We start from the raw sequence: 24,652 nt of genomic DNA, 5'->3' as shown, positions 1-24,652 counted from the left end.
TTTACCTGGTGCTGGTAGCAGAAAAAGAATGAAAGTAATCATTTTATTTTGTGCTACGTCTGTGGATTTCTGAAATAATGTTGGATGCCTGCTTACATATTATAAAAATTTGGGCAGGGATGGCCCAGTCAGTGCAGGACTGTGATTCCACCATAGTTCCTGAGAAACAGTCTCTGTTCCACATTGTCTCTGTACTCTGACTGCAGGTAAGAAACAAGTAAATAAGTCTTGCCTTTATTTCAGCAGCCAAAGGACACAATGAGGTTAGATGAAACAATGTTGGTCAAGCAGTTATTGCCAGAAATTTGCCATTTCATTCACACCTATCGGGAAGGGAACCAGCATGCAGCAGAACTTCGGAGCTCTGCCTCAGGGGTCCTCTTCTCCCTCAGCTGTAATAACTTCAATGCTGTCTTCAGTCGTATTTCTACTAGGTGAGTGTGTGGAGCAACAGGGACTTCAGACAGAGATGAACAAAATGTATGGCATGTCTTCATGGAAGGCTGGCTCTGTTCTAAAGTAATTCAGCAAGCATTTATTAATCACCTACTGTGTGCCAGATATTGTGCTAGGTACCCAGGGCAAAGACAGCTCTGGAACAATGCTAGAAGAGGAAAACTGGTACATAGACTAAATCAATTCAAAGCAGCTTTTTTGGGTGGGAGGAGGAGATAGTAATAGTTGGGGCAATTAGGAAAAGCCTCAGGAAGGTGCTGGCACTTAGATTGAACCTTGAAGGCAATGATTTGGCTCTTCAAATGCAGCAGCAAGGAAAGAACGTTTCAGGCATGAGGCACAGCCTCTGCAAAGAGAGAGTGGCAGGAAATGGCATTTCAGGTAAGAATAGCAGGTGGGCTAGTTCAGCTAGTCCATTGATGGTGTGAGGGGCAAAGATATATGTAAGTATAGTGTGTGAAGGGGCAATGGGAAAGAGGCTGGGACGACCAGACTGTAAAAGGTTTTAAATGGCAAATTGAGAAGTTTATATTTTATCTTAGAGGCAGTAAAGAGGGATTACATAGGTTTTTGAGCAGAGGAGTGGCATGTCCAGACAGTTATGAATTTAATTTGAACAGTACCAGACTTTTTGACCCAAGTTTATCCAATTTCACTCCTCACGTTAATATTGCTTTTTTTTTTTCATGTTATGGCCATTTTTTGCCTAAATATGAGAACTTTTAGGGGGAAAGAAGAGTGGAAACATCATTTATATCCAGGAAGTCACATTTGAGATTCTAGAGGATTTTGTAAACAATGGATTTGATTCCAAATTTGTCTTTTTAATGTATTCCACTTATTTAAAATAAGACACTCAGATGGAGTTGAGGTGAGGGGAATAGCCATCTTAAAATACTATGTAGTGATCTAGATTCATCAGAGGCTCCATAGTAGAGCCCCATTTGCCTGAAACCCTCAGGGAATGAAGATTTTGACCAACTGTTTTCTTGTGTGTATGAAATTCATTTGATCCCTTGTTGCTACTTCTTCAAATCCTGGGCTTCCTTCAGGACTCAACTCAGGTGCTCTGTCCTATGGGAAGCCTTTCCTGAGTCCCCTCTGGTACTGGAGCTCTTAGATGTTCTGTGTAAATATTCTGTCCTCTTAGTAGAACATAAGCTTCCTGAGGATTGGGAATTAGCCTGCCACTTGGCACAATGCCTTGCACCAAAAGAGGTGGTCAGTAAATGCTCTTGAATTGACTTTCCTTGGATTGCTGACCTTTATGTACTAGGATTTCATGTGACTTTTCTAGACTATGTATATCCTATGTTCCTGCCCTTTTTGGGTAGCTCATAATGTAATAACTTTTTCTTGATGAGAGACATCATTATTAGAATTAGTTATTATTTTGTTATGAGATGATCTAGGAAAAAGTTTTTGGTGTGTAGTTAGTGAGTTTATTTTTGAAATAACCTTTGACAACTGTATTTCATTACAGCTGGTTTCCTTTGTAAATCATGTATTTCATTTTTGTGCATTTAAAAAACTTGGGAGAAGGAAGGGGCTCATTAGTCAGTCTTTACCAGCCTACTGCCAAAAGGGACCAAGACAGAGAAGAGATGGAGAAGCCCTGGTCTAGGATAGAGGTTGGAGAGTATTATTTCCAACAGGGTGCAGAAAGGGTTTGGTGAAGGCCTCAATGTTAGTTGGCCACCTTCTTATCGGAGTCTCTTGGCAGTATAAGGAGGCTTGTTCCATCAAACCAGCAAGAACCCGAATCACTTTCTGAATTTGCCTTTGTATTTTTCAGCATACGAAGAGCTCTCTCTTCTCCAGAGCTCAAGTTGGATCAGTTAATCCAAGATAAAGCAATTTTCTCTTAGTACTTTTTTTTTTCCTCCAGAAAAGAGTTTGCTTCACAATTGCTTTCATTGATACCTGACTTGTTAACAATAATTGGAACATATTCTGTGATGCTGGTATCATTAATACAGAGGTCTAGGACATCTCTCTTCACTTTCATTTATTCTTGTAAAAAGCATTTCCCTTTCATTCCTCTGTCCTTTGGTGAACTCTGCCCTGTATCAAAGAACAACATCTCAAACAGATCCTGGTGCCATAGTGACTGTGTGACATTGGGCCACAAGGGTAGGTTCTGTGTCCTGTTCCCCCGACCCTCTTGCCCCCCCTTCACCAGAGCTTCCCATGTACACTCCCTCCTGCCACTAGGGCTGTCTCTGCTCCTCACTCTTCTTAGCAAAAGGAGGAAGGACCACCTTCTTGTCCTACAAGCCTGAGATTCTTCATGGCTGGCTGGCTGGCTGTTGGAGTTTTTGTGCTTTTTCTCTTTTATTGTCTTAGTTTGTTTGGGGGGCTGAAGATGTATCCATTCCCATCTTAGAAGTTTATGCCAAGGTGCTTCTGAGGGACTCAGCCCTTCTGTACTTTTGTACAGCTGACCCTTGGTTTTTAGTCATTTTTCAGTCATGTCTGACTCGTTGTCATCTCGTTTGGGGTTTTCTCGGTAGAGATGCTGGAGTGGTTTGCCTACCATTTCTTTCTCCAGCTTATTTTACAGATAAGGAAACTGAGGCAAATAGGGCAAAGTGACTTGCCTAGACTCGCATAGCTACTAAATGTCTGAGTCTGAATTTGAACTCTGAAGATAAGTCTTCCTAGCTCCTGGTTGGGCACTTTAGCCCTCTTGCCATAAAGGTGCTTCCACATCTGACACTAGACACCATTTTCTCTCCCTATTCCATGATATTTGCCTTTGACCTGAATGCTAGGATGAAAATCCAGAATAAAAATCAGGTCTTCAGTGTATTAATTAGGTGGAAAGCTTCACAGTATTTACATGATAGATTAACCTTCTTTTGGGAACTAAATTCTGTTTGTTTTTTTTTTTATTAAAAAATTATAATTTAGGAAATAACATTTCAACATACAAGAAGGACATAAAGGATTGTATATGAGACTATGACTGTGTGGCTACAGCTTGCTTTTTAAAAAGTGTATTTTAAATTGAACAAGAATAACAACTCTTAATAATTTGAAGAGCAGTAGCAGTGGTTGAGAATAGAAAGAGATCAGAAGCCCCAGGTTCATGTCCTGCCCCTGATATAGATATAGATGCCTCTGTGACCATGAGCAAGGCAGCCTGCTGAGACTGAAATTACCTGAGGCTTGTGCTTCTCATTAGGGAGGGAGTTTCTATCCTCAGGGTTCCCTATGCTGCTCACATCATAGATCCTTCCACCCATGAGATTATATCATGTCCTGAATAATAATCTGAGCCATTGGCTACATTGCGATATTGCAAAATGGTGAACAGTGTTCTCCAGTAACACCTCCTTTTCCTCAGGGTTAGGTGTCTAACAATCAAGGAATCATCTCACATTGTATGTACCAAAATAGAGTAGAGAGACAGCTGGTTGACTCTGTGGGTTGAGAGCCAGGCCTGGAGTCAGGAGGTCCTGGGTTCAAATTTGACCTCAGATACTTTACAGCTGTGTGACTCTGGGCAAATTACTTAACCCTGATTGCCCAGCCCTTGCTGCTCTTCTATCTTAGAGTTGTTACTAAGGCAGAAAATAAGAGTTAAAAAAAAATAGATGATAGAACCAGCAAAGATCATGTATTATCTTGTCTGCTCTCGGTAGCAAATAAACGTGTGACTTCTTGTTTAGCTCCAGGATGACTTTTTTAGTGACTAAAGATATTCTTTGAAGGGAACCTGCTTATGTTATTCGTAAGTTTAGAAACACTTGATTCATTACCACCTATTAGAGGAATTGGCAGCATTTCTGCAATAGAATGAGCTCCCCGGTATTGGGAAAACTCTGCATGGACCTGACTTAGCCAGTTAGATGGGACGGTCTGAGGGATGGCTCTTATTTCGAAATGCCACGAGCTAGCATGGTCCACTTAACTGTCTTCACAGATTAAACAGTCTTTTGCCTTTAGAGTTAGTATTGGGTCCGAAAGAAGGGGCATCCTCTAATCTTGTCCTGGAGAACCAGTCACACAAAACATGGGCCAGGTAGCTTCTTTGCAGAGCCAGGACTAGGATTTTTTTTCTCTTGGGTCAAGTAGTGCCAATCTCACCTTTGAAGTAAGTGGCATAAAAGGCATCCTCGATTTAGGTTGTCTGTGTGTGGGTCACATGAGGGGTACCGAGACCCCAGGACACCTGATGGGAAAGCTGCTGCTCCATATCCTTCCCTGTTGCCTTAGAATCCTTTCATTTGGTAGCTTCCTACTTAAGTCATTATTCTCATTACCTGGGTGCTAAGTTACTATTTCTTCAAGTCTGCCATCTAAGAAAGGATGAGTACAGGGGTGGGGGTGGCATGGCAACACTTAACAACAAACATATGTTTGGGGGGATGGGAAACAAAGAGGACTTGAATCTCATCCTCTCACCTCCTTACAGATCATCTAGTTTCACTCTTATTTTATAGATGAGGAAAGTGGTACAAAGTCAGCATCAGCAGGGATTAGAATCCAGCTCTCTTGGCACCTGTTTTGGCACTCTTTCATCTAGGTTGTAGGAATTCGTTCTTATTTAGGAGCATATGGGTGTGGCAGTACTTGCCCTTCCAGAGCAGTGGTCCATGGTTCCATGACTCAGAACAAACAGTGAATGGGTCATTCCAGCCACACTTGGCCCCCAGAGTCACCCTACTTTTTCCAAAGTTTGGGAGGACAGAACTTCAAGGGAAAGAAGAGTCCTAGAATAAGGGAGAGAGGGGCCTGGTCTGCAAGGGCTTGGGCTCTAGTTTCCTCTACTGTTTAGCCAGCCTAAAGTGAGGTGAAGCTCCCATTACTGCTTTTCCTGGAGAGAACATGTGGAGAAACCACAGGGAATTCCAGTGCTCAGAGAAGCATTCTTCCTTGCCAGGAGTAGGCTAGCCCGTTCAGGGTTTCTGACTCCTAACATGGACCCTCTGTCTCCCCACATAGCAGTTCACCGAACTGTTAAGCCTTGAGAAGGTTAGAAAACTGTGGAGCACAAAAGATTTTGGGGGAGTGGAGCAATGTTTCTCTTTCCCCCACCATATCTCCATTCTCCCTGAAGAGCCCCTCATTCTGCAAGCTAATCCTGGGGATGGGTTGTTTCCTGGCTCCAGCCTGGTCTGTGTCTCCTGGTGTTAAGATGAAATGACCTACTGTTAACCCAGAGAGCCAGTGACAGGCTGAGTCAAGGCAGTGCTTCTCCCTTCCCCTTTGGCTAGGCCAGAGCTGGGCTCCAGGCAGCTGTGACCAAGAAACAAGCCACTGGTTCTTCACTCAATGCTCCATCTTGTCATTGACTCTGTCTGCTTCTCCCTACCTCCCACCAGGCTTTACTCTAGCCTTCTTCCTTAGATGAAGTTAATTGCTTATGCATGGCCATTTAAATCTTCTGTCTGGTATAGATTTTACTCTTTGGATACTTGCCCACCTTAGGGCAAGCTTCATCTACCTTCTTCTAATTACAACTCTAGCAAATGGCCCTGCTCTGCCTCAGCATTAGATAATTTGGAATCTAAAGAATTTGAAGAAATATTTTCAATATTTTACTGATCCAGGAACATTTTCTCATTCTCAAAATGCAGGGTGGAGTGATCAGTTCTCCCCAAAGCTTCCCTTTCTAGAGGGCTTAGAATTTTCCCACTAGCTCCTCAAAGTGCATGAGCTATTCTGCTTGGTTTTGAACATGAATCTTATACTCCTGGGCAGAGTACCCCTGCCACCCCACCCCCCAATCTTTCTTTTGTGTTCTGCCTTCTTTTATCAGCTTAAGCTCATTGAGGATGAGGCTGTGTTCTTTGTCGCTCAGGGCCCAGTGTTACTGAGTATGGGCTCCTTTCTTTCAACTTCTATACAAATACTAGTTTTTGCCTAAAGTTAAATAGCCATTTTTACTGCTGTCATTTGTTTTTTTTATTACAGAATACTGGGACCCAAATCCTAAGATGACTTCTGCTGCTTATATATGTATTATTGTTGTCTCACTCAGTTCCAGTCTGGTATAACCTGTTGGATGTTTCACACCCTGTGTTTTGTAGGCATCTCAAACCTAGCACGTTCACAATGGAACTCAATTCTCCCCCCTGCCCCCTTCCCTGCTCCCCCATTTTGTGTTTCCTCTTAATTTTTGTCAAAAGCACAACCATTCTTTTAGTCACGAGCAACCTGGGTATCATCCTTGATTCCCTCCTCACTCCACATAGGTAGTCAGACACCCAGCCTTGTTTTTTCTGTCTTGCTGGTATCCATCCCATCCATTTCTTTTCTCTGCATTCTCATAACCCTCTTAGCTTGGGCCCTCAGCATGTCTCATCTAGAGCGATGCAGTAGCCACCTAATGGCTCTCTACCTTGAATGTCCCCACTCCATTCTGTCTTCCATAGCCATCACCATGAGGTTTCCAAAGGTCGGACCAGATCAGTCCCCTCCTCACACTGGTGACTTATCTCTGGATTCATCTTGAAATCAGCTTCTGGTAGATGATGGACAAGGCCTCAGGTTCATGCGCACTGGGCGGGCCTTCATTCTGTTCCTCATGTCTTGCCCTCATCCCCAGTCTTGGAGTTTGTGCACAGACTGTCTCCCCCAGCCTAGAACGTTCTCATTCCTCACTGCTGCCTCTTGGGCAAGTGCTTCTTTGTACATGAAGCCTTTGCAGACACATCTCTGCCCTCTTGCCCTGACTTCTCCCGTACTTCAAATGATGGGACCCCTCCCTTCTGTTCTTCACTTTGCCTAGATCCTCAGCTCAAATACCCCTTCTGCTGGAAGTCTTTCCTGGTCCCCCCATCCGTGCCTTCCCTCCTCTCCATGCCTATCTCATACTTACCTAATTATTTACAAATTGTCTTCCCTAGAAAGTCAGAGATCAGAAAATGTAGTATTATTTTTCCTTCCTCTGTATATACAACTAAGGCTCAGCACTGTGCTGGGGCTGATTGACTTCCCCTGCCCCTGGCAAGAAAGAAGATGCAAGAAAGTAAGTGTAGCAAAATAAATGATGAGAGCTAGTATACAAAAGGTTTCCTTCTATTTGGGGAAAATGTTCCTTAGCATCATTGTGGAGTCCTTCAGGCCTACTGTTTGATTCTTATGAAAACCTTCCCCCTCCAAGTCTTTTTTTATCTCTTCTGTCTATATTTCAATATGAACATTTTTCCCTCCCCAAGATAGACTGGAAGGGCTTCTGGGGCTGGGACTTTCACTTTGGTCTTTTGTATCTTCAAGTTCTGGCACTAGTAGGGGCTGCCAGATACTTGTGGATTGTTGGATAGCCTTCAGCTCCCTGCCCAGTGTTAGTGTTTGGCTCCCTACCTCCCCAGGCAGCTGAACCCCTTCGAGTTGTCCTGCTTTCAGTGTGGCCTCCAAGACTTGGCTCCAAAGACAGAGTGGGTCCATCTCCTCTCTTTGCCTGCTGCCTTCTTTGTTGTTGTTCTTAGGGTCTTCGGTGTTTGTTTCCCCTTTGGCTGCTTTTCCTGGCCATTTTCTTCTGTCTCTACTTTTCTTCTTTCTTTTGGTCTGTTCTCTGTTGCTTCTCCCACATATCTTAACATTTGAGCTAAAGACTGGCCTTTCATAGGCATTACCAGCCAATCAGAATATCCCTTTTCAAAGGTCTTAGGTTTGTCTTTGGCAGCCTGTTGGCAGAATTGGTTGTTCAGAGGCTGAAAATATTTAACTGGTTTCAAATATTGAACACTCTTAGAACTGTCATAATTCTGGTAATAACATATAGCTAGTTTAAAATTACTGATGGCAAAAGTTGCTAGTTTACTTCCAGAGCAGTTTTTGCATCTGATGGCTTATATTCTATCCAGTTAGGACTAGTCATGATTCTCAGAAGACTGGTTCTATTCTGTCTTTGTCAGTCTGATGTAATTATCAGCTTAGTTTCAACAAAGGCCCATGTGACTTTAAGTGTTTGTGGAAATCTCATTATTTGTGAGAATCAACTCAGATGATAGAAATAATAGCTTTAAATATGGCAAGCATCCAGATAAAAGGAAACTAGTTAGACCCAGAAGTGATTGTGCAGAATGTCTGGAACAGTAGGGTTTAGAGTTCTGCTGAGGAATTTAGGTCGTTTCCTTTCAAAGAAAAAATTTTAAATCTACAATTGTTTAAATGGCTGCACATGCAGTATTATTGAAAGTCTAAAGATTTAAAAAAGTTTGAATCAGTTTAGTCAGTAAGCTTATTAATTTAACGGTGTTTCCAATGGATCTTTCAAGTTTTATAAACTACTTTCCCCTCAGAAATAACAATACTGTAAAGGAGTTCCTCCTTAGTCTTCCTTTTTCGTCTTGTCATTTTTTACTAATGGCCATCAGGGTCAGCCTGCCAACAGCCTTGCTGATCTTTTGAACTTTTTTACTTCCTGTAAAGCATAATTTGGGACTCTTTGTAGCAGCTGTGGTATTTGGGGCATGTAAAGCACAACATCAGGGACCTTCTCATTCCCCATGTGGGTTGATAAATTTTCTCCATGACAGGAAGAGCTGCTGTCATGTGTAGTACATTTCATGTTAGCCTCACATCTGGAAGCTGGAGGGGGCCAGAGCTGCCTTGGAGGGTGGGGTAGAACTTGGGGTTCAACAGCAAAAAGTTTAATGTGACAAGAGCCATCTTTTTAAAGTTACATGGAAACACTTACACTTCCTTAAAGATTGTATTTTACTTCATTTGAGATCTGTGCCCTTTCCATCCCATTGTTAGGCCAAAATTCAGCTAATATCTTTTTATTATCAGTGCTCTTTTGATGCTTATTTTAACATAAGCTAATACTGTCATCTGAATTAAAATATCTGCATTTGTGAAGTATTTGATTTCTTTGTTTGAGATCAATTATATACACTGTAAAGGGGGCCTACAATCCTTTTTTTTTTTTCACTTGACATTCGTGTTAGCATTACTTGATAGTCTCATTGAAAATCTAATGAAGCTGAAGAAAAGCTTTTAAAATATCTCTGATTAAGTTAGATGGATATATTTTTGAAATACTTTTTCATGTTTATTGCCTTCTAATTAAAATATATGAATGATTCTGTCTCTGCAAAGAACATAGATTTTCCCTAGATGACTGACTTGCAGATAAACAAAATAAAATAAAGAAAATTGAATAAGTGGAGAGGACCCAAGCTATCATCTTTTAGATATATGTATATTTTTAAAACGTCAGAAATTTTGTTGTCTATTTAGTAATTATTTAAAGACTTCCTTAGTTTTTTTCTGAGGGTCAGATATTTTCTGTGTGTTTCCATTTCTGAGGCCTAGTAGATGTGATTGTTAATAACTTGGTTAAAATTGAGGTTATAGTACAAATTTATAAAACTGCCTTGTGATATTTAAAGTCATGAACTTTGCCCATTTTATAATTACTTTTTACCATGCTATTGTGAATATTTCAAGTGTTTTAAAACATAGCTTTGGACATTAAGCAAGCAAGTGAATTAGAACTCTAGAATACTGTGAAATATTTAGACAAATCCAGTTTTGCTTTTATTTTTCAGGTTACAGGAGTTGACTGTTTGTTCAGAAGATAATGTTGATGTCCATGATATTGAATTGTTACAATACATCAATGTGGACTGTGCAAAACTAAAGCGGCTACTGCAAGGTGTGTATGAATAGGTTGTTGTCTACAGAAAGGTTGTCAACATGAGCCAAGAACAGATCTATAAAATGAAAAAAAAAACGGGCTGGATTTTGAACATAGAAATACATTTCCTACTCCAATATGCAAAGTAGTTGCCTGGACATATGACCTACTGAAATGCCCCATCTGAGTTGCCATTCATTCCTTGTGCTCCTGTGAACCAGAAGCATCTGTACATGGAACGTTGGAAGTTATGTATTTTGATTAAAATAATGAGACTGCACAGAAGAGACTCTCTTGTTTTCCTGGATGTTGAGGTACTTGGGACAGTTTTTCTGGTGCTATTGATCTCAGGGAAGCCAGTTATTAGTCAAATTAACCATGTTCAGTGGCCAAAACCCAGGAATGAGATTGATCTTGACTCTGAGATCATGGTGTCTGTTTTTGCTTCTGTTGCTGACTCATGTAGTAGCCTTGATTGCTCGGTCACTTAACCTTTTGGTGCCTAAGATTTCTTTGCTATACAGATCAAGAAGCCATAATGTCATATGGCTATATTTTGAGACTTACTCAGTATTTACTAAGCTTTTGGAAAACTTTTAAGTAGGGTCTATTCCTAATAACCTTTTACCCATATTCCTATATCTTGGGTGGGCTATGGTTAATTATTTAATATTGCTATAAACTAGCAGTCTTAGCATTCTTTGTAACCGTGTTATTTATTTGTTTATTATTATTAACTCTTCTGTCTTAATGACAACTGTTCAGGTAGGAGGGCAAGGACTAGGCAACGGGTGTTAAAATGACTTGCCCAGAGTCACATAGCTGTAAAGTGTCTGAAGACAGATTTGAACCCAGGTCCTCCCAACTCCTGGCTCAGCTGCCCCTGATAAAAATGGTTTAGAATTATAATTTCCACAAGTAAGTTTAATTTTATCTCATAAAACAACATAGAACTTAGGTGAAATTAAAAACAAATCCCCTGTCATTTGGCACCAATTTCTGTTTTATTTTGTTTCTTAACAAAAAATTGTTTTTTTTAAACTATTGCTCAGTTTATAGAGTTCTTCAATATTTGCAAAGTACTTTAAATGTATTATTTCACTTGACCCTCACACAAGCCCATGAAATTGATGTTACACTTTATCTTACAGAGAGATCTTAAGTCACTTGTCCAGGGTGATACAACTTGGGATTTGAGTCCAAGCTTCTGACTTTTTTTTTCCAAAGGTGCACTGGTCTTTTCAGGCCACCTAAATCAAATATTCCATTACCCTGCAACTTAATTCATGGAAGGTCTGTGGGAAATTTTCTTTAAGATAAGCTCAAACTACATAGAGTAAATTACCAGATCTATAAATGGACCAACTGTCTCTATACTGACTAGCTCTGAGTCAAGCCATGGGAATCTTTCCCAAGATGGTTGTCAGCTACACAAACTTTGTTCAGAATTCTTCATCCCTTTTGGCTTTACCCTCATTAGAGCAACAGTGAAAGCAGTTTGTAGCTATGTCAAAATGAGCAAGATAGTCTTTCTAGGTTAAATATTGATCCCTTGCTTGTGTCTTAATACAAAGTTGTATTGACAGACAGCGACTTAGTTTTATATTGTATTTTAGAAAGACTGCTGTGTTTCTAGTAGAAATTTAAAAGACCCACCAAATCTATCGTTGGCCATTGGACAACAGGGGTGTTTTATTAGGAGTTTAGAACTTTTTGCCAATTGCCTTAGAACCAGTGTCACTTGTGATTGATGATACTTCACAACTGCTCATTAGCTTTTAAGAAACAAGTGTTGCCTGCTCAGTACTGGTGTCTGTTGTAGTTATCCTTCTTAGAAATTGGTTACTGCTTTTGGAGGTCCTTTAGGGGAAGGAAACAAGTTTATTGGGCAGTTCATTTGTAGTGCATAGCACTATCCCCACATCCCTGTAGTCATACAGAATGGGAATCTGTTGCCATTGGCCCCTGAGAGAGGAAAGGAATAAAGAGGGAGAATGAGAGTGAGGCTGGAACACTAATACCTCAGGCATAGAAGGTAGTTGAACTTGGGAGACCCAAGTATTCTTTGTCTCTAAGATGTGTAGACAGTGGTAGGGAAGCATTATTTTCCAGGGTCTCAATTTTCCTTTCAAAGAGATTTCATGATGAAGGTGTAGTTTATTTTCAGAGGTAGACTGTGACCACTATGGATAATTGTAAAAACAAAAAACTGACTTTTCTCTTAAATGTTTAGATATATCTACATAGAAATTAATATATGCATATAATTTTTTTCCTACAGAAACTGTATTTAAGTTTAAAGCCTTAAAGAAAGTAGCTCAGCTAGCAGTTATAAATAGCCTAGAAAAGGTAAATGTTTTTCTTTTTCTTTTCTTATATATTTATTGCTTAAATTGCTTGTTAAATTTCATGTTAAGTTTTACCTATATTTTGTTTAGATGTTTGAAATGATCATTGCTACGTAATTATTATTTTAAAGAAATGATAATATTTTTCCTATTGAACATAGCTTAGCAGAGTTGTATTTGGTTTTTAATGCTCTTCTATCTTAGAGAATCACATGTAAACTTAAATGTTTCCATGCTCTATTCTACCCCCACAGAAGAAGGCAAACTCTTTAGAGGCAAAACTTATTTATTCTTTGGTATTTGTATTTCTAGGGCTTGGCATTGTGTCTAACATCTAGGGGTTGGCATTAATAAATGCTTACTGTGTGGGAATAGATTTGTAATGAAATGTGGCCCAGAGTAGAGCAAAACTTGTTATTATTGTTATTTGTTTTCTAAACAAGATCCATTACCTTGATGTAAAATTATGTATTTTTAAAATTATTATTAGGCATTTTGGAATTGGGTAGAAAACTATCCTGATGAATTTACAAAGCTGTACCAGACTCCTCAGACAGATATGGCTGGTAAGGATAAACTGTCTTCTTTACTTTTTACCCTCTAAGCTTATTAGTCCAGGGTTGCTATCCTTCAAACTTTTAACCTCATTTCCAAAGTGGAAACTTCTCTCTCCTTTGACTTCCCCTTTATTCTCCTGTAGGTAATCAGACAAGGGCAAGGTTAAACTTAAGACTGAATTTTTAGAAATTCTGTTTCCTCTTTAGTAGTATGTTTGTATAAGAAAATTGATCTGTTTGAAAATTTTCATAATTCTGTGATGTGATTAGAGGATTTTGTGTTTAGAAGCTTTATGGGTTTTATTGGAGCCAGGTTCATAAACATCTTTTTTATGTACTCAATTATAGGCTGACGTAAATAATATCATGCCACCTGCATGAAGGTGTCAGGCAAACTACCTTTCTCTAATTTTTGTTCTTTTTCTTTTCTGAAACTTAAATGCATCTAGGGCCTAATAGGAAAGTTGTTTTCACACAGATTTTGACCTTGATTTTTTTTTCAGCCCCCTTTTCTGCATTCAGAAACAGGAGAAAGAGTTAATTCTCAGTTCTAGTGATTTAATTTGTGTGATTTTGAAAAGTAATGATAGCTAACACTTCCATATATTCCATATTCCACTATAAAGTTTGCCAAATACTTGACATAACCTTGTCGTTTGATCTGCACCATTGTTGCGGGAAGGGGAGATGCTGTTGCTATTCCTGTTTCACAGATGAAACTGAGGTTTCTAGTATTTATTTAAATGGACCGCTGAGATGAACTCCTGAAATTGGTTCTTACAGTTTTCAGGTGGCATTATTGCTGAGATGTCCTAAAACACAAATTTTTCCTTCTAGGGAAGAGATAGTGAGTTCTCTCTTTATAGTAAGGTTTCCTGGCCATAAAGGATTGCACCCTTTATTATGATAATCTTTTAGTCTTTTTTCTACTTTTTGGAACATGATCAGGGCAGAAGTCAGTGCTAGGGAAAGTCAAGTTTATTTAAGTGTTAGTATCTCAGCGTCTGAGGATTGTTAGTTGAGTTCCTTTGCATTTTGTGTACATTAGTTATTTGGCTTGTTGACTCTTGACAATGGTAACATGCCCAGTTGTGACCAGTTGACTTGCCTTTTTCTCTGATGTCAGACTATTCTGAGCTGAGCACTTGTTTTTATTTAAAAACAAATAAACCAGTTAGAAGAGTTTGTTCCATAACTTATTGTGTGGACTATCCTTTCTGTTAGATTGATAAAGATAAATAGACATTTTGGAGAAGTCCACCTATTGCTAATTTTACCTGCTTTCTGCCTTTTTTTTCCTGTAAAAATGAAAGCTTTCATTTGCTACAAAGGCAAAAGCCAAATTTATATGATCTTTTCTAATCGTGTCATTTGATTTTTTTTCCCATATAGATTGTGCAGAAAAATTATTTGACTTGGTGGATGGTTTTGCTGAAAGCACCAAACGTAAAGCTGCAGTTTGGCCACTGCAAATCATTCTTCTTGTCTTGTGTCCAGAAATAATTCAGGACATTTCCAAGGATGTGGTTGATGAAGCAAAAATGAATAAGGTAAAAGGAGCAAATTTGTTTGAAGAAAACAATGAACTGAAGCATTCATCTTTATCCCAGAACAAGTCATGTTAGGCCAACCCAATTTTCCTTTTTGAATGCTGATGGGATCAAGGGAAGGCTGTCATTTGTTCATCTAGATGTTAATAAATTATTTGACAAAGTTTCTAATCATAGTGCCAGGTTCAACTTGGAAAAGGGTACTTTCATTGGGATACCCTGGACTTGTTTCTTTGACTTCATGCTGTTCAGTATTTGGATCAGGCTCGAGAATTTTGGTTAAGATAGGAGAGTGATGGGGTGGTGGGGGGAAAGAGCCTAGCTTTCAGTACTCTAGCAGTGATCTACAAAGGGCATGAAATTGAAAATGATGCAGATTTCACAAAGAAATGCTAGTAAGCTCCTTCATCCAATCCAGGATTACACAAATAGCCCAAAACCATAGCCCTGGGACATAGAGCCTCCTAGTAAAACCAGCATGAGTTCAGATGAACTATTTAGAAAACCACAGCAGGGCTTCAACAAGAGAAGATTCAAGGGTGATAAAGACTGTTACATGATTTCATAATGTGTTGTTTACAAGAAACACACTGAAAATGAGAGACACACATAGAATGAAGGTGAGGGGTTGGAGCAGAATATACTTTGCCTCAGCTGATCAAGAGAAGGCGTGACTATAAATGGATATAGTGTGTGTGTGTGTGTCTGTGTCTGTGTCTGTGTCTGTCTGTGTCTGTGTGTCTGTGTGTACTATGGATAATGAATTATCAATATTGGACCTCTATGCACCAAGAGTTATGTGAGATTTAAAATGGTTGAGGTCTTTTTTTTTGTTTTGTTTTTTTAGATATATTTTATTTGATCATTTCCAAGCATTATTCGTTAAAGACATAGATCATTTTCTTTTCCTCTCCCCCACCCCCCATAGCCGACGCGTAAGTCCACTGGGTATTAGATGTTTTCTTGATTTGAACCCATTGCTTTGTTGATAGTATTTGCATTAGAGTGTTCATTTAGAGTCTCTCCTCTGTCATGTCCTGAGGTCTTAAACTGTAGTGATTAAAATAGTGGAAGATATAAATTGTGATAGATATAAGAGAGGGTGAGTAAATTTGACCGCAGAAAAATATGTTTCACTACAGTGTCTTGGTTTTAAAATCAAATATAAGGTGGTCGCCAGGGAAATATTCCCAATTATTCAAATACCCAAGTCAATTGGGTTTTATAGAGATTTTAATTAACAATACAATGAGTAATCAAAGAAAGAGAGAGAGAGAGTAAGAAAGGAATAAGTATGAAGGGCCTCAAGCCAATATGGCCTAGACCTGAGTCTTAAAAGAGAAATCAAGTCAGTTTTTAACACTCACCACAAAGTCTGACTAAACAAGGATTCTAGTAACATCAGGCCAGCATCCTTCCTCAAAGAGTCTTCCAGCCAGAGATTGTTTCAAAGGGCCTCTCTCAAGAGCCTCCAGAGCTCCTACCCCAGAGGGACAGAGCCCCTCAGAGGAGTTCCTCAAGGAGCTCTCCTTCAGAATGAGAGTCAGAAATCGAGATCCTCAGAATGAGTCTTCTCAAAATGAGCTCCCTCAGAATCAGATCCAGCTCTTCTCCGAGCTCTTATTTTTAAGGGCAAAATCTCCTATGTCACCTTCCCTAAGTCCTTACATCTACCAATCACTGTAGATGTTTCTAAAGGACCGCCCAATCTGAATTTACAGCTGAGTAGTTTTAATCTCTTTAGTAAGTCAGAAAAAAATGCTGCTGTGTCGACAAATTTCATTAAGAAAAAACCTCTGAATAAGTTATCCCCCTTTTAGGTTTAAGTAGTTTACAAGTTGCCCCACCTTTATAGGTACTTAGTATCCCATTGTATCAATTCTAAAATAGTCATGACTCAAAGAGCTTCCTGTCCTTTCCATAAGCATGGGTCAATGCACTTTTCATTGTTCTCAAGGAGCTCTCTGTCCTAAAGCAGTCCTAAGTAGGGTGGAGTAGGGATATTCCCAAGGCAAGGAGCCCTTACATTCAAGTAGAATTCTCACTATCTGCTAGGGAATTTTTTTAAGTAGAAGATTCCCCAATGGGGGAAACCCCTAACATTCATAAGTCTGAGAAATTTTGAGGTTTACAGTTATAGTATCCAGATTTTTAAAGGAGAAACTAAATAAGATACATGTGGAAATTAGATAACAAAATAATACTACTGGGGAACTTTAATTTTCCCTTCTCAGAACTAAATAAATCTAACCAGAAAATAAATAAGAAAGATGTTAAAGAAATGAATAGAACCTTAGATAAGTTAAATATTTCTGGAGAGCCCCCATACACCTGCATGAGGCTAGTATCTAAACCTGAACATACAAATATTTTAAACATAGTTTCTGGTAGGGCAACAATGACATAGAGAGCATAAATATTCTGCAAAGGTCTTTAACACACTCAAATGATACTATGGAAATAATCCTGTATTCCTGAAGGAACAAAAGTTCCATTGGAAAAGGACCAAGCTGAAAAGATTTGATTTTGGAAAGAGAGTGGTCCTGGCAACATATTGTCGCTGTCTCTGTTGGCTAAAGATCAATCTAGCTAAATATGACCCTGGTAATGTATATTAACTGAGAACCAGATGGGTTAAGTTGATCAAATTAAATGCCGATAGGAACATAGAGATACAGTCTTAATATTATATTGCTAGAGCAGCTATGAATTGTTTTTTAAGAAAACTAGATGGAAATATACATTAAGAGCTAAAAAACTGTTCATGCTCATTGACCTACGGATCCCATTACTAGGAATCGGCTCTAAGGACATTATTGAGAGGTAGTAATGAGAAAGTTGTGTATTTATGAAAATATTCATAGAAGCTTTCTTTATGATGACAAAATATGTGGAAATTACACAGATGTAATGATTGGGAGAAATGACAGAATAGATATTGTTATTGGAATGTCATGAATTGTCTTATGTTCTGTAAGAATTGAAATAATATTTCTACCCAGATATATATTTTATAAAGTTTATTAGAAAGGGTACGCAATTCCTCTAAGTAACCTGACCATGTGGTACCTAGCCTGCAAGTCTCTTCCTCCTTCCCTCTCATCTGCCTGCTCTGTTCCCGCTTCTTCCTTCTTCGTTCTCTTCTTGCTTCTCCCTCTCCCCTCAAGCCCAAAGCCTTGACTTTTATTGACATACAGCACGTACACGGGCACAAACCTGGTGCAGCTGTGTTGTCAGGAATGTTTGATGGGCAGGTCAAGCTACTCAGGAGGGGGAGAGGATAAACTTCCTTGACACAGTTATGACAGATTTTCAAAATATAAAGAAAAATATATGAAGATATGAAAAGAAAAGAAAGAGAATAAGAATATATACTATGATTACATTTTTAAAAATGATCACAGAGTCAAGAGGAAAGAATATCAAAGTAAAACAAACCCAAAGGGAACCTAAAAGCAGAGGCTGTCTATATTAGCACATGTGATGCACATATTTCTAAACAATGTATAAATATTATAAACAATGTAGAGTTTGTGGTTTTGCACACAACTTTTTTGTACATTTATTTAAGTGGTTTTTGGTGGTGGTGGTAGTGATTACTAAGTATATAATAAAAAAAAATTGGAAAATAAAAAAGTCTGCTGCAGCATTCCAGCCAGAAATAGCCAACTATAGATTGCTACCTGGACACACCTTGTCAGCTCTCTGAAGTATCTGAATGTCAGTGGAGGTAGTAACTGTCAGGAGCCCAGGAAATGGAAGTCAGTTCAAATAGGCCTGACCACCTCAACCAAAAGCACCCAGGTGACCCTTTGGAACATTCTCCTAAATCATGAACTGAGAGTAGAGATAAGAATAAGCAGTAGAAGTCACTAATATGATGGATGCAGGGATGTCAGTTAGGTAAAATGAGATAATATTTATAAAATGCTTAGCACAGCATGTGGCACATAATGAGTACCCAATGAATGTTTGTTGCCTTCTCTCTTGTTCCTGAAAAGAAGAGAATAATGTCACACATATAAACAAAGCCTCCTGAGGGGAGAAAAAGCCTCCTCACAATAAGAGGTCTGCAAGAAAAAAATTTGGGAGAAATGGCTTTAAACAGAAGGTACCAAACCATATCCATGTAGTATCAGATAGTACTCAGTGAATCCATGAAACAACAAGAAATATTAGAAGAAAATCAAAAGATTGAAAAATAGAAGAAAATGTTGAGTATCTACCGTCAAAAATAACTCCTGAAAATGAGAGAGAATTTAACAGACTCTTTGAAAATCATGACAAAAAATAAGAAAAAGAAAAGAAAATCTGGACAACATTTCTAGTACTCAGAAATAGAAGTTCCCTAGAAAAATTTACTAGAACTGAAGTTAAAAGTGAGACTTGAAAGATTTTCAACATCTTCACTGTAATGAAGTGTTGGGGAACAAAGAAGAAGAAAAAAGTTATAATACACTTTCTCTCCATACCTTTCATATTGTATTCAGTGGGAGAGCACTCTCACTCTTCCTGCTTTGACTCCTGTCTTTTCCAGGTGTCTTTTAAAGATTGATTTGGAAGGATATTCAGAGCAGTTTCAGGATTTTGCTGCTACTATGCCACCATATTGACTCTCCCTCCCAAAAGCTATAATGGAGAGGGAAAAGGCACAGTTAATATGAATGAGAAACTGAGACTTAAAACATCAGAGAGGGGCAGATGGGTGGCTTAGTGCATTGAGAGCCAGGCCTAGACATGGGAAGTCCTGGGTTCTAATGTGGTCTCAGTGGTCTCAGACACTTCCTTAGCTATGTGACCCTGGGCAAGTCACTTAACCCCCTTTGCTTTGCCCTTACCACACTTATGCATTGGAATCAATACAGAGTATTGATTCTAAGCCAGAAGGTAAGGGTTCAAAAACAACATCAGAACATAGCAGAATCGATTAGGAAATAGTATATTAATATGTTGCTTACAAGAAACACATTTGAAACAGATTTACACAGTTAAAATAAAGAGTTGGAGCAAAATCTATTGGGTTTTAAGGGTGGCAGTGATCTTGGACAAGGCAACAATAAAAACAGACTTAAAAAAAGATGAATAGAGAAATATTGTGCTTACAGGTGCTATAAATAATGAATTGATACCAAGGTTTTTAACATATACATCAAATGACAACATTTAAGTACTTAAAAGTTAATTTGTTATTGAGAGAAATAGACAGTAAAACTCTTAGTAGTTGAGGATAACAATGTACCTTTTTCAGATTTAACAAATTTAACCCAAAACAAGAAAGCAGTTAAAAGATCTGAATAGAATTTGAGAAAAATTTGACATGATATATTTCTGATACTTATTAAATTGAAATAGAAGGTAACGTACATATTCTTGGAAATGTACATAACATCTTCAAAAATTGGCCCTGTAATTATTAGGACATAAAGACCTTGCAGGTGTGCAACATATCATTTACTGATGACAGTGTCATAAAAATTCTAGTCATCAAAAGCCTTTGGGGATAAAAGAGACTAAAACTTCATTGGTGACTAAATAATGCTACAAAATTGATGGATCAAAAAATTCATGAAGGCAATAGATAATTTCATCAAATAAAATTATGACAAAACAGCCTAGCAACATTTTGGGGATGCAGCCAAAGCAGTCCTTAGGAGATAGTTTGTTTCTCCAAGCACTTTCATCACCAAAGAAAGAGCAGATAAATGAGTTGAGGATGCAACTTAAAAACTCCCTAGAAAACCATGTTTTCTATATTTAAAAACACCATTTAAATACCAAAGTAGAAATTTGGAAAATAAAGGAAAAGATTAACAAAAGTAAAAGCAAAAAAAAAAAGCAAACAACCCACTGAATTAAAATAAAACTAGTAACTTAAGGGGACCAATGGAAATAGATTAAATATTAGCTAATAGAATTTTTAGAAAGGAAAAAAGGAAAACCAAGTCATTGGTATCAATAGTGAAAAAGGAAGTCACAATAGGTTATAAAATTAAGGATATTATTAGAAAGTATTCCTATAACCACAGAACAATAAAACCAACAACTTAATAAAATTAATGATCATTTAAAAAAAACACAAAATGTTCATCATTCCTGTCCTATGTTCCTTTGACCTTTCTCCAGCTTTCTGCATTGTTGACCACCATCAGTAGTATTTCCTAGGCTTTTTGTGATAACTGATCTCTTTTTCATTTCCTCTTTCCTGCCAAATCACTCATCCTCAGTCCTCTTTTGTGGGCCATCATCCATGCCCCACTATGTTGGTGTGAGTATATCCCAGAAGCCCATTGTACATCTTTAGCAATCTCTTCTTTCTGCACTGTCTTGGTGATCTTATAGGATTGATCAGTTTATCATTTATATAACTCATAACTAAATATCCAGCTTAGTCTCTCTCTGAACTTCACGTTCCATAACTCTTGCTATCTCTTTGGTACTGATTTTTAAAAAAATCTATTTTATTTCAGGTGCTGATTTTTTTAAAGGACATGTTTATTTTTACTTTTTAAAAAATCTTTTCTTTTATCACTAACACCTCCAATTTGATATGTGTGTTGAGTGAGTGAGATAAACAGAACTGTCATAAAAAATATAATCAAACAAAACAAATGATCACTTTGGCTATGCCCCAAAATTGTCTCCATCTTCAACCTGAGTTCATCACCTCTCTGTTAGGAAGTTGATTGTATGTCCAAAATTAAGCTCATCTTTTCTACCAAATTTTCTTCCTCCTAACCTCTTTATTTCTTTTGAGGCCATTCTCATCCTTCCAGCCATGCAGGTTTGCAAACTGGTTGTCATCCTTGATGCTTCCTTCTCCCATCCATCTCCCCCTCAAGTGTAGCCTTGTTGTAGAGGTAGAATTGATGCATCTTCTGTTTCTTCACTCATGCTACAACCACTTTGATTCAGGTCCTTATAATCTCTAATTTGGACTATTACATTTGCCTTCTAATTGGTTTTGTTCTCTTCAGTATCTCCCCTTTGCAAACTGTCCTCCATACAGGTACTGAAAGTTAGCTACTTAAAGCATCTAAAATGATGTTACTTCTGTGGAAGAAAATTAAGAGCCCAACAAGACCAACCTTAGCATGTTTGAGATGAGGAAATTGATATACCCAGGGATATTAAATAACATAGTGTCTACCCTATAGAGTCAGTTTGGAAAGGCTATTCTAAGTTTCAGCTATACCAGAATCTGAGTCCCTAATCGCCTAGCTTTAGTTGTGAGACCACTAGTCCAGAAAAGGTGCTTCATCACCCTTCTTTAGCCTGATTAGCTTGCCTTTCCAGTCTGATCCCTCATTACTCTCTCTCACACAATCCAACCGCCAGCCAAAATGGCCTCCTTGTTCTCTGTTGGTCTTCTGTGTCTCTTTCTTTCTCTGTATACTGTACCTTTGCCTGGGATGCTCTGCAGCCTCCCTTCTGGGTCTTCAAACATGTCCTCCCTTCACAGTTCTTCTAGAAACCTTTCTTAACTCCTTTAGTTATTAGTGCTAGATTGTCGCTAGTGGTCCGGTGTTTAGTGTATTTGGGGGCAATGATTATGCAGATAAGTAGTGGATTAGAACTCTTAATCTAGCAATATAAATTGGAGTGGAAGAGGAAGAAATTAGTTCCATTTTTGGAGACCACTCCTGTAGACTTGTAATTGGATTCTGGCAGTCAGTTGTATTTAGTAGGAATGGAAGGAAAGGTGGATGGATGTGAGGTGCATCACCAAGACAGGAAATTACTAAACTCCCTGAGGCAATAGAGAGGGAAGAGCCCAAGTCCTTTCAGAAGTGAGCCTTAGCCTGAGAAAAGCTTTGTTTTATAGATCTCCTGTGTCTAGAAGAGGGTGAGAGAATTTAATTCAACGAATGTTTATTCAGTACCTTTTATGGATAAGGCATTGTATGCAGCACAGGAAATACTGACAAAAAATTTACAAGCAGTTCACATTCTGCCAGGGGATACAACTTGGACACAAGTAAGTACAACAAAGACAGGAGGAAGGGCTGGAGGGAAGAAGAGAATATTTATTACTTACCAGAGATCAGGAAGACCTTATGAAGGAGCTAGCAGCACCTAAACTGTGCTTTGAGGGAAGCAAAATTGCTATAGAGTGGAGATGAGGAAGAAACATTCCCAGAGGGGGAAGGATCCCTCCCTCCCTCCCCCCCCCCTCTGTCTCTCTGTCTCTCTGTCTCTCTCTGTCTCTGTCTCCCTCCCTCCCTCCCTCCCCCCCTCTCTGTTTCTCTCTCCTTGTCTCTCTTTCTCCCTTCCTCCCTCCCTCCCTCCCTCCCTCCCTCCCTCCCTCCCTCCTTCCCTCCCTCCCTCCCTTCCTCCCTCCCTCCCTCCCTCCCTTCCTCCCTCCCTCCCTCCCTCCCTCCCTCCTTTCCTCCCTTCCTTCCTTCCTTCCTTCCTTCCTTCCTTCCTTCCTTCCTTCCTTCCTACCTCCCTCCCTCCCTCCCTCCCTCCCTCCCTCTTCTGTTCTCTTGATTCTGAGGCAGAAGAATTGTAAAGGCCAGGCAATGGGATTTACATGACTTGTCCAAGGTTACATAGCTAGGAACTATCTGAGCCCAGATTTGAATCTAGGACCTCCCATCTCAGGCCTAGCTTAATCCACTGAGCCACCTAGATGCCTCCTCCTTCAATTTTCTTACAACCTCTTCTCCAATCCCACTATTCTTTTACCCTTTGCTTTAATCTCAGATAAAGAGGTGAGTTCTCCATGCCAAAGGAACCCCTCAACATGTGTGCTTTACCCATTCCGTCCTATATCTTCCAGGAGGTAGCTCTGTGTACCATTGCCTCTCTGTCATTGTCTGCCTCCCGTTTTTCATTGACTCCTCTCTCAGTGCTTACAACTCTCTTCTTTAGGTGGCTACCAGCCATCCTTCAAGTTGACACTTTGTATCTCTTCTCCCCTGTATATTCAAACTCCAAAGGGTTATTCTACAACCCTTTCTCCATTTCTTCGCATCTCAAACCCTTGCCGTCTGACTCTGACCTCACCACTGAACTGGTAATTCTATGGCTTTTTCTTAGCCCCTTTTCTTGACCTTTTTGAAGATCTGCTGATTACTTCTTGCCATCCCACATCCTAGACGTCTGAAATTGAGTTGGGGTTTGGTTTCTGCAACACTTCGAAAAGGGAGCAGAGTATTATCTCAGGTGTTGAGGACAAGCAGTGGCAGAAAGATTAGTGATAATGTGTCTTGCTGAAGTTGCTGCATGTAGGCCAGTGTTTGCTGGGACCTAGAGTGAATGGAGGACAGGGAAATGGAAGAAGACTGGCTGGCAAGGAAGGGACCACATTACAGAGAACTTAAGTGGTGAACTTAGGAGTGTGCATTTGATGCTCAGGGTATCAGGAAGCTGCTGGAGCTTTGTGAACATGCAGTAGGTTTAGTTATATCTGTAGTTTAGGAAAATCTCTTTGAGTAAGAGAAATGAGCCAATGAGACTTGTTAGAGCTATTGTGGTAGTGTAGGTCAGTGAGATGATGGATGGCCAGAATTAGGGTTATGGTTGTACAAGTGGAGAAAAGGGGATGATGTGAACCCAGAAATCCCATGGTTTGGCAATGGGCTGAATATTTGGAATGAGTAAGACTGAGGACTTAAAGATGACATGGCAGTCTCCAGTTTAGGTGACTGAGGGTAATGGTGCCCTCAACAATAATAGGGAGCTTTAGTAGACAGCAAAGTTTGGGATGTGTGTCAGTAAGCTAATGATGTTTTGTAGCTGCTGAATTTGAGGTGTCTACACACATTGAATTGGAGATGCCTAAAAGTCAAATGGTGATGTATAATTGACAGAGGCCAGGGCTAGATAGATAGATAAAGGGCTGGGAACAATTTGCATAGAGATGATGATTAAAGATAATTAAACCCATGGGAGCTAATGAATTTGCCAAGTGAAATACCATAAAATCAAAAAAGAGGAGATGGCCCAGGATAGAGTCCTGCAGAGATCTTCTGGTTGTTGAGCATGACACAGATGAAGAATGGGCAGAAGTGAGAAGGACCAGGCATACAGGAGAAGAACCAAGAGAGAACAGTGTATGGAAAACCTAGAAGGTGCCTGGCAAGAAAAAGGATCGTCAGTGTCAGGCTGTAGAGAGATCAGGAAAGGATTGAGAAGACAGTG

General features: G+C 39.2%; 1 protein-coding gene across 22 annotated transcripts in view; it reads left to right on the top strand.

The window, feature by feature from the left end:
- The window catches only part of NF1 (neurofibromin 1), a 281,583-nt gene that overhangs the window by 71,902 nt on the left and 185,029 nt on the right, over positions 1 to 24,652 (top strand). For 20 of the 22 annotated variants that reach the window (XM_056819485.1, XM_056819484.1, XM_056819475.1 and 17 more), the window contains 5 exons: positions 244 to 434; positions 9,966 to 10,072; positions 12,336 to 12,403; positions 12,893 to 12,968; positions 14,352 to 14,509. In XM_056819485.1, coding sequence (XP_056675463.1) covers positions 244 to 434; positions 9,966 to 10,072; positions 12,336 to 12,403; positions 12,893 to 12,968; positions 14,352 to 14,509 — 600 coding nt within the window. The remainder of the gene's footprint in view (positions 1 to 243; positions 435 to 9,965; positions 10,073 to 12,335; positions 12,404 to 12,892; positions 12,969 to 14,351; positions 14,510 to 24,652) is intronic. The other 2 variants (XM_056819473.1, XM_056819477.1) reach the window with 1 other exon arrangement.

The sequence above is a fragment of the Monodelphis domestica genome, chromosome 2 (genome assembly GCF_027887165.1).
Source record: "Monodelphis domestica isolate mMonDom1 chromosome 2, mMonDom1.pri, whole genome shotgun sequence".
Lineage (NCBI taxonomy): Eukaryota > Metazoa > Chordata > Mammalia > Didelphimorphia > Didelphidae > Monodelphis > Monodelphis domestica.
The sequence above is the reverse complement of the archived record's forward strand: the minus strand, read 5'-3'. Positions and strand labels throughout refer to the sequence as shown.